Source organism: Globicephala melas, chromosome 3, assembly GCF_963455315.2.
Source record: "Globicephala melas chromosome 3, mGloMel1.2, whole genome shotgun sequence".
Taxonomy (NCBI): Eukaryota; Metazoa; Chordata; class Mammalia; order Artiodactyla; family Delphinidae; genus Globicephala; species Globicephala melas.
The window spans coordinates 143,184,746-143,196,939 of record NC_083316.1 but is presented as its reverse complement, the minus strand read 5'-3'; the positions used below and the strand labels follow the sequence as shown (position 1 = coordinate 143,196,939).

The 12,194-nt window shown below is 47.0% G+C and overlaps 1 protein-coding gene across 6 annotated transcripts in view; it reads right to left on the bottom strand.

Annotated features, from left to right (window-relative positions):
• TENM2 (teneurin transmembrane protein 2) overlaps positions 1–12,194 on the bottom strand; it is a 3,004,989-nt gene that overhangs the window by 99,785 nt on the left and 2,893,010 nt on the right. For all 6 annotated transcript variants that reach the window (XM_060296575.1, XM_060296573.1, XM_060296574.1 and 3 more), the window contains one exon: positions 2,676–2,886. In XM_060296575.1, the coding sequence (XP_060152558.1) occupies positions 2,676–2,886 (211 nt within the window). The remainder of the gene's footprint in view (positions 1–2,675; positions 2,887–12,194) is intronic.

Genomic DNA, 12,194 nt, shown 5'->3' with positions numbered 1-12,194 from the left:
CAGTGGAGTATTTTTCCCCTCCATTTTTTTATACAACTGTTATTTCTTTCAAATCATTCCTGTAGCATAAGACTTTGCAGAGTGCCATGGGAATAAAGGGAGCTGGGTTGCCTGTGATTTCTACCCTCAGTTTTCCTAATTCTTCACTGCTGCTGGCTTCCTATCGTCTCTAGGCAGTCAATTCGCAGAAAAGATTCAGCTAAGACATGCTATCAGTTCGTTTCTATTTATGATTATTGGTGTGTAACAATTATCACATTATCTAGATAGTGAGATCTGCTCTATAAATTATAGTGGTGGAGTCCAGGCATTTTAGTTATTTTTGTATGCCATTATCTAGGGGAAACGCCTTCTTAGCAGTCTTGAATTAAGCTCTTTTTTACTCCTAGCTTTGTCTTTCATTATTTGTCAGAGGATAATGCACTGAAATTCACATGCTTGGTGAACTTCAACCTATGTCTTGGAGTAACATTTTGCATTTCTGAATTATGGATCCAAGCCGACATGCTGGAGCGTGGAGCTTTCTCTAAAGCAAGCTTCTTTTGCCCAGATCTCTGGGGCTGGTATAGTCTACCAAATATTCCGGAGCCCCTGCCTGCTCCCTACATCTTGCCTCTAACTCAGGGTGCCTTCTGGGAGTGGTAACTACTGGTGAGGAGGAGAAGATTGATTTTCAAGGCACAAGTGAAGAAAGAGTATGAAGAGGAGATGAGGAAATTACTGGATTCAGGGTAGAAATAATAAAATGTTAATAGGAAGCCGACTGAAACAGAGCACGAGCCTTTGAAAGATGCCCTTACAGTCTAAGCAAACTGTATGCAGACCTCACCGAAATGCTCATGGACTAGTGCAAGGGCCTGTCATGAGTCTCTGGCAATGGGAATTATGTTCATAATTAAAAAGAAACATACCTACACAATCCCCGTCCCAGAACCGGGATTTAATAAGCAGAGAAAATATATTTTTGTTCCGAGATCTGTGGTTTATTTTTTTGAGGGTTACTCATATTAAAATAATATTACTGTGTGTAGTATAATCTGTACGTATTGATTTAATTTTAACAATCAAGAAAATAAAGTTTGAGGTTAAATAACTTGCCTAACATGACACAGCTAGAGGGTGTTGGGGGGGGGTGGCTGAAATAGACAAGGGCTGAGATTATTTTTTTCTTTTCTATTTTTAGTAAAACCAGAACAGAGAGAGGCTAAAGTTGCTGGCCCACGGTGACCTCATTAAGAACCCTCATAGTCAAAGAGCTGCCAGGAATTGGGGCTGCACAGCTTCCCAGAGAGTTCTAAGGGGCTGCAGAATTAATTGGCTGTACCATTACCCACCACTTCCCCGTCCCACCCTCGCCAGGCTCTCCCAGGGAGGAGCGGAGTCTCAGTCACGGCCTGGTGATGTTTCCTCCCCAAAGTCTAATGAGGGAGGCTCCAAGACAATCACTTATAAGGGTAAGGCCTCCTCTAAGAAGTAAAGTCTGGTATTTCCTTCGCCAGCGAGAAGTCTGCTTAAGCAGTGTTATTTCCCGAGTTGCTTCAGGGTCTGCCCAGACCTAAGTGAGGATGAAGAAAACTAAGAGAAAGACGGCATGAAGAGGGCTGTCAGAGGGGTAAGGGGGCAGGGACAAGTTCCTAGTTCCTAGAGGTTCCCAGTTCTTATTTCTCCATGAGAAGGGGTGCCCCCAAGAAGATCACACCCACCATCCTCACGTCTGCAGACACCAGCGTTATCTGGACCCAGTCCGACCCAGAGTGAGATCAGAGATGTGCAGGTAGGCCTGCAGAACATCCCTGCCTCTCCTATCCTTCCTTCCGCCCTCAGAATCAGAAACAGTGCCTAGAAGACAGAACGGGCCAGGGGGTATCTCAAAGCCAACTCTTCCCCTTGCTTTGTTCTCCAGGGGTACACTTCTAACCTGCCCTGGCGGTGGTGGGGGGGAGAGGAGAGGCCAAGCTGATTACAAAATAAATCCAGAATTTGCCTCTAGAATACTCATAAGCCTCACATTAGCAACTGAGAGCAAATGGAAACTCAAGAGAAACCCCCATCCCACCCCTACCCCCCGCCATTTTGGAATGAGAAGGGGACACGCACTGGCACAATGTCTAGCACCAACTCGGCAATTAGCAGATGCCACTGATGGGGTGGGTGACTGTGAGGATTACAGCCAATCTGCTTCAAGTCTCTAGCTCATCACAGGCGTTCAATAAATTCCAGCCACTGGCATCATCTTGACTCTAAGATGCCACAAATGCTAAGTTGTGTTATTAAGTTTATAACTGCTTTTAGAAAATACTCTGTTGAATGAAATATTTCAGGGATGATCAAATAAGAGCCACAATGAGAGGTATTCTAAAAGGAGATTTAATATAACAATAATGTCATAAAATAATAGATCGTAAAAATGATCTAGAAACCAGGCAATCAACAGGTGTCTCTAAGCAGGTTCTGGGTTGCAGGTGGCCAAATCCCATAGAGGGACCAGGACTCTGCTCTGGAGCTTGACCCACAGAGAGGAAAGGGCCTTCTATGAACCACAGCAGGGAGCTGCTCCCATGGGGGTAGTTTCCAGGCCAACTAGGCCCACAGAAAAACCAGGAGCACTTCCTCCTGCTTGGACAGGAAGGGGAAGCAGCGACCTCAGCCACCTGCGGGGACAGAAGGGCGCCTACCTGCTGTTGAAGGGGTTGTCTCCAGGAATGATGTGGGTGCTGTCTTTGCCGGCCAGGAGCTTGATGCGGTCGTAGAAGGACTTCACTGCGGGTGAGTCTGTCTGGCCCTGCTTAATGATGTCCAGGGGGTCCCGGGACCCCCGGCAGAGCAGGCTGTTCTGACAGGCTGACTGCAGGCAGCAGTCAGGGTCCAGGCAGTCCACCAGGCCATCTGGAAGGGCAGAGACAGAGCCAGGGGTCAGCAGATATCATGGCACAAAGCTGCTTTGAGATGCTAACACCTTGTCCCGAGCAGCCTGAACCCTTCCCAACGGTCTGAATTGGCAGGTCTCACACAACAAGCCTAGGATAATTCCACTATACACTCACAGGAAGTACAAGACTGAAAGGAAATAACTGAGAATGCGGACAAATGGTTATCCCCAGGTAGCAGATTAGTGTGTTTCTCTCTTTTTCTTTCTTGTATTTTTCTGGAATTTCTACTTTTTCTATCATGAGCAAGTATTATTTGAGTGGTTGGCAATAAAAACAAACATGTTGCTCTTAAACAACATTGCGCAAAAGAATTACCTGTTGCCAGATCTCAGGGGCCCATGCTGATGCGTGTGCAAGTCATCAAAATGCATGGGATTCCTTAAATCTTGCTTCAGTGGAGAAACGCATTCCGTCCCTTCCCCCTCTAAGCCAGGGAGGGTACTGCTGACTAGTGGGAGAACCAGGGTGATGAGTTTGACACTTTCCAGGAAATGTGGAGAAATGGCTTTAGCTTGAGCACGCACAAACTAAGCCATTAGTTTCCCCAATTGCTCCTGAAACCACCTTCCCCATACCTGCAGGACTTTGAACATTCTGATTTATTTGCCTAGATTCCTGCCCCTCCACCTCTTTCCCGAGCTGATTCCTATTCATCTACCCTTCAACAAATATTTGAGTGTCATCCCTGTTCGGGAAATAAAACAGAGAACAAAGAATGATGGTGTCTGTCCTTAAGGAGCTGACAGTATAGTGGAGGAAACAGATTATGACTCATCCTTTAAGACCCAGACTAGGTGTGGCCTCCTCCAGGAAGCCTTCCTGATGATGCCCGAGCTAGCTTAGGTATTCCCGTTCTGTGTGTCCCTGAATCAGAGATTCTCAGAGAATGGTTTTGCGTCACAATCCTGTAGGGAGAATCAAGGGCCTACCCCAGAGCTCCCCAGGCACAGCTTCCAGGAGCAGGTCCTGGAGTCTGCACTTTAAACATGATTCTCAGGTGATTCTAATGCACAAGACATACTAGAGACCGCTGTTAAAGCCAACTTGCTTGTACTAGAATTAATTGTCTCCGTATGCTTGCCTTCCTGTCTGGAAAATGAGCTCTTTGAAAAGAACAGTGTCGTATTCGTTTTTATATTCATGCCTCGCTTAGTGCCAACCATGGAATCAGGCACTCAACAAATGTTTGTTGAATGAGTAAATGACTGTTTCCCATTCCTCACATGTCTGTTGGGGCTGAGGATGAGGGTGTTTAGGGCAGTGTTTGCTCCTTAGAATTCCTATTAGAATGGATTAGTTAGCCAACCCTTCTTCACTCTGCTGGGAATTGATCGAATACACAGCGTAGGAGCTTGGAGAGTAACTTGCTTACATGTAACTCCCTGATTTGATAGCGAGGCATTTTGGGGCCATAATTAGCATCACAGAAACATGCACTCCAACCCTGGGCTGTGACTTGACAAACACTTGAACTGGAACACTGAATCAGAGGCCTGGCTGTGTGCTTTAAATTTACTACAGCGTACTTTTTTGGCATTACCCTTTACGTTTGGTTCCACTAATGAAATTGAAATATTTAAGTTCACCAAAGTTCCACTGTAACTTAGCAATTAATGTACAATGATTTTAATGCACTACTTTCTTTTTAGCAAACCAACAAATTAGGAGGTTGCGTGTTCCGCTCAGCTTTAAATGACTAAAACTAGCCTCTCATCTTCCACGTGGGCAAATGTTGCTCGTGTGCCTCGTAACACATTTAGATTTACAAAGTTTTCTGGAAACGCAGACACAGGAGGGTGAGCAGGCATGCACGCTTGAAATTTAGAGACTTTCAAAGTCATGGCTCTGAGCACCTCAGCCTGATGTGCTGGTTGAATCGGGTGCCCCCCAGGGGCCCGCAAATCTCAGACCCAAGAAACGGTGCTGGAGAAGTGTATCTCAGCAGCAGAATGATGCTGAGGTACCATGTCAGACCCACGTTCAGATCATCCAGTGGCTCCCGGGGCCCTTGGCAGAATAAGAAAAAGAAAAGAATAGAAAATAAAAAAGGCAGAGTATTCTGCCTCTACCGTCACCTTCCATGGAGCGCCTTCATTAGACAGAAGGAATCCACCACGGAATGCCTGCTTCAGATTTAAAAATATCCTGCTGAGACATGCTGGCAGTGCTTCATCCAGCCGCTGCAGAAACTTCTCAGGTGAGAAGAAAGCCACTGTTATTAGCACTACAGAGTTCTTTAAGGCCACCGGCCTCGTCCCATTAGGAGTTCCATCCATCTCTGGTGGCCTTTTCCTCCTGAAGCTGGGAATGTGCCACCTCCCGCCCCCAACCCCTTTCCATACAACCAGCTTGAGGGCCTCACATCAGGAGCGAATAATAAATTACAGACAGTCTTGCCTATTAAGCACTGAACGTTGTCCTCTCCCAACCCCCTCTAGTCTGCTACTCCTTCTGTGACTGTGACTGCTTCAAAAGCATGGACCTCAAATTTCCCCACTGTTTTGTTGACTCCAGGCTTTTTATTCAAGGGCCCGTCTGGCAGGAGATGTCCTACAAACACATCAGCAATAGCAGATGGCAAATGCTAACAAAGAGGGGATAAAAAGGATAGAAATGATTTCCTCCTACATATTTACATTTACCTGCTCCGGAGATGGCGCATTTGGGGTTCTATCCATTACTAAGTGTGAGCACACGTTACGCCTGTAATGACCTCATCATGTTTCGTGATTATGGCCTGCTGCCGCCGAACACTTGCAGACAACACTGTGAACTTGAAACTGGCACTCCAATCTCCCCGTGGCCTGTCAGTCATGAGAAGCGCATCTTTATGCCAGCAAGCCCCTCGCATGGAGTCTGACATGGCAATCTTCAGTAAATTACCCTGTCACTGACAATCTTGCAGTTATCTCGCAAACAATCAAGCAAGCAATCAAACTGTTCTGAATTGCCAGTTCAGGACCTGAGAGGCTGCCAATGTCTCCATTCAACAGGGGCATGAAAGCGGCACAGCCCCCCTACGACACTGGACGATTTATTTTTTTATTTATCCACCTCCTTATTTGTTTGTCTGCTTGGTTTTTTTCCTGGTGAGAGAGTTTGCAGAGTCTTCGAAAAGGGCCCCATTCTGCCTCAGCGGTTATGGGAAAGTGACCCAGGCCTTCCTCAAGGGCTCACAGTGGTGCCCTGCAACTGCTTAATAAACATCCTCATTTACTCCACTCTGTGAGATGTGGCCGCCGCCTATCATCTAGGTGCTTTCTGTGAGAACGCACGCTAAGTCGTAGCTCTGGCTGTGTTCCACACACGTACGTCATATGCTAATTGTAATGGCCACTTCAGAGAAATATGGACGTGCAGAAACTTTCTGGGAACGGTAGGTTAGGCATTCTTTGTCTTGCTTTTGATAAAGAAAATCAGAGAATCTTTCATAACAGTTCTGGCAACGTGACGCAGAAATCAGGTTAAGGCTACATTGAAGCCTTTGGATTGGAATTCCCAAGGTAAAAAGCCAAAAAATCTGTACAGCGTCAGAGGTAAGAGCCTGGCCTGTGGAATCCTCTAAGCCCTGGCTGTGTGAGCTTAGAAAGATAATCAACCTGGCTGAAACTCAATTTCTTTGCCTTTAAAACTGAGTGATGGGCTTCCCTGGTGGCGCAGTGGTTGAGAGTCCGCCCGCCGATGCAGGGGACACGGGTTCGTGTCCCGGTCCGGGAAGATCCCACATGCCGCGGAGTGGCTGGGCCCATGCGTCATGGCCGCTGAGCCTGCGTGTCTGGAGCCTGTGCTCTGCAATGGGAGAGGCCGCAACAGTGAGAGGCCCGCATACCGCAAAAAAAACCAAAAAACAAAAAACAAAAAACTGAGTGACAACAATGCATATATCATAGGGTTATGTGATAGGGAGTTGACAGATATAGTATCAGTCTGGCATATAGTATGTGTTCAATGAACAGTAGGTATTACTATAACCAGAAACTCCCTGAAGTTTTCCACTTTTTCAATTTATAAAAACTGGACATAAACATAAATGAAATGAATGTCCCCTGATGAGAGTCATTCACTGGTATGTGCTATAGGTAGGTTGCATCTTGGCAAGAATGCTATGTTTTCAAATAGTGATAAGATAATAATAATGGGTGGTGATAATAAATGCTATATATTGCACAGGATTTACATCTATTCTTGATTTAAATCCTCATGGTAACCTTACAAAGCAGAATCATATAACCCTTAAGCTGCAGACTCTGGATCAGGGTATCTGGGTTTGAATCTCAGATCAGCGACTACCAATCTGCTGACCTTGGACAATGAACTGCTCTGTGCCTCCGTTTCCTTATGTACAAAATGAAGAAGATGATAACATTATAAGGTGCTGTTGGGAGGATGAAAGCAGTTATTACATATTCAGGACTTGGAAGAGTGCCTGGTGTAGCAAGCACCCACTACACTGTATATCATCCCCCGCATCACGGTATCACCCATCCTACAGAGTTGGAAACTGAGGCTCAGAGAAGCCGAGTAAGTGAGCCAAGAGGCGGAGCAGCAGCTTTGGAGAAAAAGTAGGAAAAGGCAACCCATGAGATCATCACCCCTGTCTTCTTCATTATTGGAAGGAGGAGATGTTTCCTTCCCAAAGGGAGGCTGAAGACAGGGCAGTGGACACCCATCAAGCTGGGAAAGTGTGAGCAGCCATGAGATTTAATCACTTCTGAAGGCCTGTCTGCTCCTACAGCTGGGGAAGTGTGTGGCTGTTTGAGATGAACATCTGAAAAGGAATCAACATGAGAAACAAGATGCCTGGGAATTCATTCCCTGCAAGGCAGGCTGCTGAGGACCATACTATCTACCTGTGAGACTCAAAGCCCCTTTCAGCTGTTTACTGCTGGCACAAGGTTGCCCTTCTGGGCGGCCTCTCCCGTTGCGGAGCACAGGCTCCGGACGCGCAGGCTCAGCGGCCATGGCTCACGGGCCCAGCCGCTCCGCGGCATGTGGGATCTTCCCCGACCGGGGCACGAACCCGCGTCCCCTGCATCGGCAGGAGGACTCTCAACCCCTGCGCCACCAGGGAAGCCCTGCAAGACTTTTTAAGGAGCGCCTAAAAAGTCAAGAGATTTAACCTCAAAGCCTTAATTGAACACCTACTAGCGATGCTACACTCGGGGGAAGGGGGTCACGGGTAAACAGAGAGGTTACAGAGACGCCACAGCAAACATCTGAATTTCCGAGTTGGCTGAAACATGCACAGCTTTTCTGCCTCGGGAAGGCTGCCTGAGTCCATGCCTCACTCCTACACGGAAGCAAAGTCTCCAGGAATGAGAGGAGGTTTATTTCATTTATTGATCTTCGTACACTGGGCAGCTTTGGGAGAATCCAGATGGAAGCATTTGGGTCAGTTTTGGGTGCCTTTTGTTCCCTGCAGCTTGGTATGCAAGTGACTCCCTCTACAACCTGCATGAGCTCTCCGGTTTCCTTGGGCGGTAAAGGCTTCAGAGGAAGATCCAAATTTACTTTTCTTAGTTTTATTTTGTGACAGGGTGGCACAAATCGACTCCCACAATTCACTGCAGGCGCCATGGATAGCGCTGCTAGCGTCTGCACGCAGCACTCGTTGGGGAACTAGGCAGCCGCTCTGATGTGAAAAATGAGCCCCACTTTTCCCAGACCATGGTTTGCTGAGAGGGGCTACCAACCACCAAATCTACCTTCCCCACTCAGTGGGTCAGGAGGCCGGAGGGTGGACCGGGTAAAACATGGGCTTTCAAGACTACATAGTCTTTCATGTACAGGGTGCTCGAGGACAGGCAAAGTTCATGAACTACAGTAGAAAGTTAGAAATTGTGGTCACCTTAATGGGGAGGTATTAGCTGGAAAAGAATACAGGGGACTTTTCAGGTTCTGGGAATTTTCTAGATCTTCATCTTATTCACTTGGCTTCACTGGTGAATATGTCTATAAAAATTCATCAAGGTGTATATTTAAGTTGATGCACTTTATGTATTTGCTAACAGACTGACTTTAGGCAAGATAATCACCCTCTCTGTGCCCTGTTCCCCTTATGTACAAAGTAGGCATGATGGTGAGGATGAGGATGGGGATGGGGATGGGGATGGGGATGGGGATGGTGATGGGGATGGGGATGGTGATGATGGTGTTTCAAGGAGCATTGGGAGGACTAAAGAAGATAATCCACATCAGGTCCTTAGAACAGTTGTGAGCACCTAGTAACCTACTAAGTGTCTCAGTCATTTCTACTGCTTTTCTTCTTTGTGAGTCTTCTTGGCATCATATATGTCCGTTTCGCATCCAGAGTGAGGTACTTGCCAAATTGTCATTTTCCCAGGAAAAATACAGGGAGTTAAGGTGGTGAATGCAATATACCCTAGGGCTATATATATATATTTTAAATAAGTTTATTTATTTCTTTATTTTTTGCTGCGTTGGGTCTTCGTTGCTGTGTGTGGGTTTTCTCTAGTTGCGGCAAGCAGGGGCTACGCTTCGTTGCGGTGCGTGGGCTTCTCATTGTGGTGGCTTCTCTTGTTGCTGAGCACGGGCTCTAGGTGTGTGGGCTTCAGTAGTTGTGGCACGTGGGCTCAGTAGCTATGGCTTGTGGGCTCTAGAGCGCAGGCTCAGTAGTTGTGGCGCACGGGCTGTGTTGCTCCGCGGCATGTGGGATCTTCCCGGACCAGGGATTGAACCTGTGTCCCCTGCATTGGCAGGCGGATTCTTTACCACTGCGCCACCAGGGAAGTCCCCCTATGGCTATTTTGGAGATCGGTTAACAGTGGGGAGCTGGGGAAATCAATGAAGCAGTGTCGAGAAGGCAGGAGGCAACAAGCTGGGGCAAAAAGGGAGAGTCCTGCGCTGTCTGCTCTTTGTGATGGAAATGAAGAGGGAGCAGGGGGCGCTGGAGAGCACCCTTCTCGGAGGGCTGGCAAAAGCCAAAGGCTCCTGAATTTTAGCCAGCAGCATAAAGGGGTTCTTGAGTAAAGAAGAAATATGGCGACCATAGCATTTGTTTTGTCTCGGGAGTTATTTTGTTTTAAGGTGAGCTCCTGCAGGACCGTGAGGAAAGTGTGGGGGGGCTCCTGGCTAATATTTTTCTGCCCGGCCCCTATCTATATAAACAATTTGAGTTTCCCAAATCAGCATACCAGCATTATTGTGGCAGCCTGATCTTACATAAGCTTGCAAAACATACACTCCTTCAGCCAGCAGGAGCAATCGCCTTGCCAATCTGCCCTCTAGAATTGAGGCTAGGCATTGGACCCTGAGATAGCTCAGAGATGCAAATCTTCCAACACCTTAGGGTATCTGGTCAACCCTACATGCATGGGGGTGGAGGTGAGGAGAGGCAGAGGGTCAGAGAGCACCCTGAAAGGGAGAAACAGGGCCCAGGGCTCATGGGGGTCCTAGTCCGGGTGAGGGTGCTCTTCCCAGACAGCATTGCTGATCCTGGCCAGTCCCTGCCACTGGAACAGCACTTAGAAAATTTTAAGGTGGGCACTCCAAAGCTCAGGGAACCACTGGGCTCCTATCCTAGTTAGACAAATAACATAATAATACAGGTTTTACAGTCAGAATGGTCTGGTTTTAAAACCTGTTCTATCATTCATTAGCTATGTAAATTTGGCAAGTGATTGACCTCCTGTGACTCAGTGTTCCCAGCTATAGAATGGACTTAATAGCACCTACGTCACCAGAGAGCACGGAGATGCTAAGACGGGCCCCGTGAAATGAGAAGATGAAGGTACTGCACTTAACACAGAGGAAGAACTCAATAAAGGGAGGCTATTCTCGATGATACTTCCTGCTCTCCACCAGGGAAAGGCACTGTTCTATTTGCATTTTACCCAATGCCTGCTGACAAGTTGGAAGTGAGGGATAATTGAAAGTATTCTGGCTTGATGTAACTAAGAAGTGAAAGGAATGGGCAAGGCTGACTTGATTTAACCTGGCAATATGAGATTAGTTCTTCATTGCCGCTGTTAGGTCTCCCGCATTGCCAACCTTTTAAAGCAATAGATTGGCTGACAGTGTGCTCATTTGGAAGGTTTCACCTGCCATTAATACCCTGGCTGCCTGATGGACTGTCTTTCAGCAGGCATCTTGCCTCTCCCTCCACAGGGCAACCGCCATCCTTAAACATTGCAAGAAGTAAAATTGTATTTGCACTCCTTCTGGAAGGCCTGTTGGAAGTTTTCCTCTTGCTTCTTGTCACCTCTTTTTGTCAGTCTGTGAATTCCAAGCCCCGGGATCCTTGCCCCCAAAGCACCTTCCAGCTTTTCCTGTAACTTAGCAATGGAAGATCCATCATGTCCAACCAGAGATCTGGCAGAGTGGAGGCCTCCCTGAGAGATGCTTTGCTGGCTTTCCTAGTCTTCAGGATGGATGTGGGAAAGAAAGCAAAGGCTTCCTAGGACAACCCAGGCACTGTTACTGAAGGCAGGGATATGATCCAGGTAAGACCTCTCTTTGATATGACTCTGGCTTTACCTCGAAGCTACTGGGGCATCTGGTCGACCCCACATGAATGGGGGTGGGGATAAAGGATGGTAGAAATTTTATGACAATGATCTTGAAGTGTGTGTCTAGTTGTTGTTGTTTTTTTTTTTGGAATGGTTCTTCATCAGAAATGAAACAAACAGACAAAAAACAAAACACTATTAACCAAACCCTTTAAAACCAATGCTTCTCAAATTCTAACCAGCATCAGAATCACCTGGGGAGCTTGTTAAACTGTAGCTTCTAATTCTGTAGTCCTAGACTGGGGCTTGAGAGCCTGCATTTCTTACAGGGTCCTAGGTGACGCTGACATCGGTGTTCTGAGCACCATACTTCTATAAGTCAGGCACTAAACCACTACTGGTCACGTTGTGCTCCCTGATTTCTTGTCCTGGAATCACCTCAGTGATGTTAAAATACTGATCCCGGTTGTCACCCACACCCACTAAATTCCTGAGGGCGGAAACTAGGAATCTGCATTTTAATGAAAAGGCCCCAGTGATTCCTCAGTTCACTAAAGCTCGAGACCCCCTGCTCTGAATTATTGAAACACCTTTCAGATATCCACAGCAGCACAACTGACCCTCAGGAATGAAACCAGCTTTTCCAAATTATGCCTCCTGCGGATGTTAATCGGGGTTCCCTGAAATAGAAATGGAGGCGGGACAGGAGGGTCTGTGGTCAAATGCAGTCTGGGAGATACTGGTTAAACAAAGTTCAACTGGTTTAATCACACCAGGAGTTCTCAGCGCCCTTGAT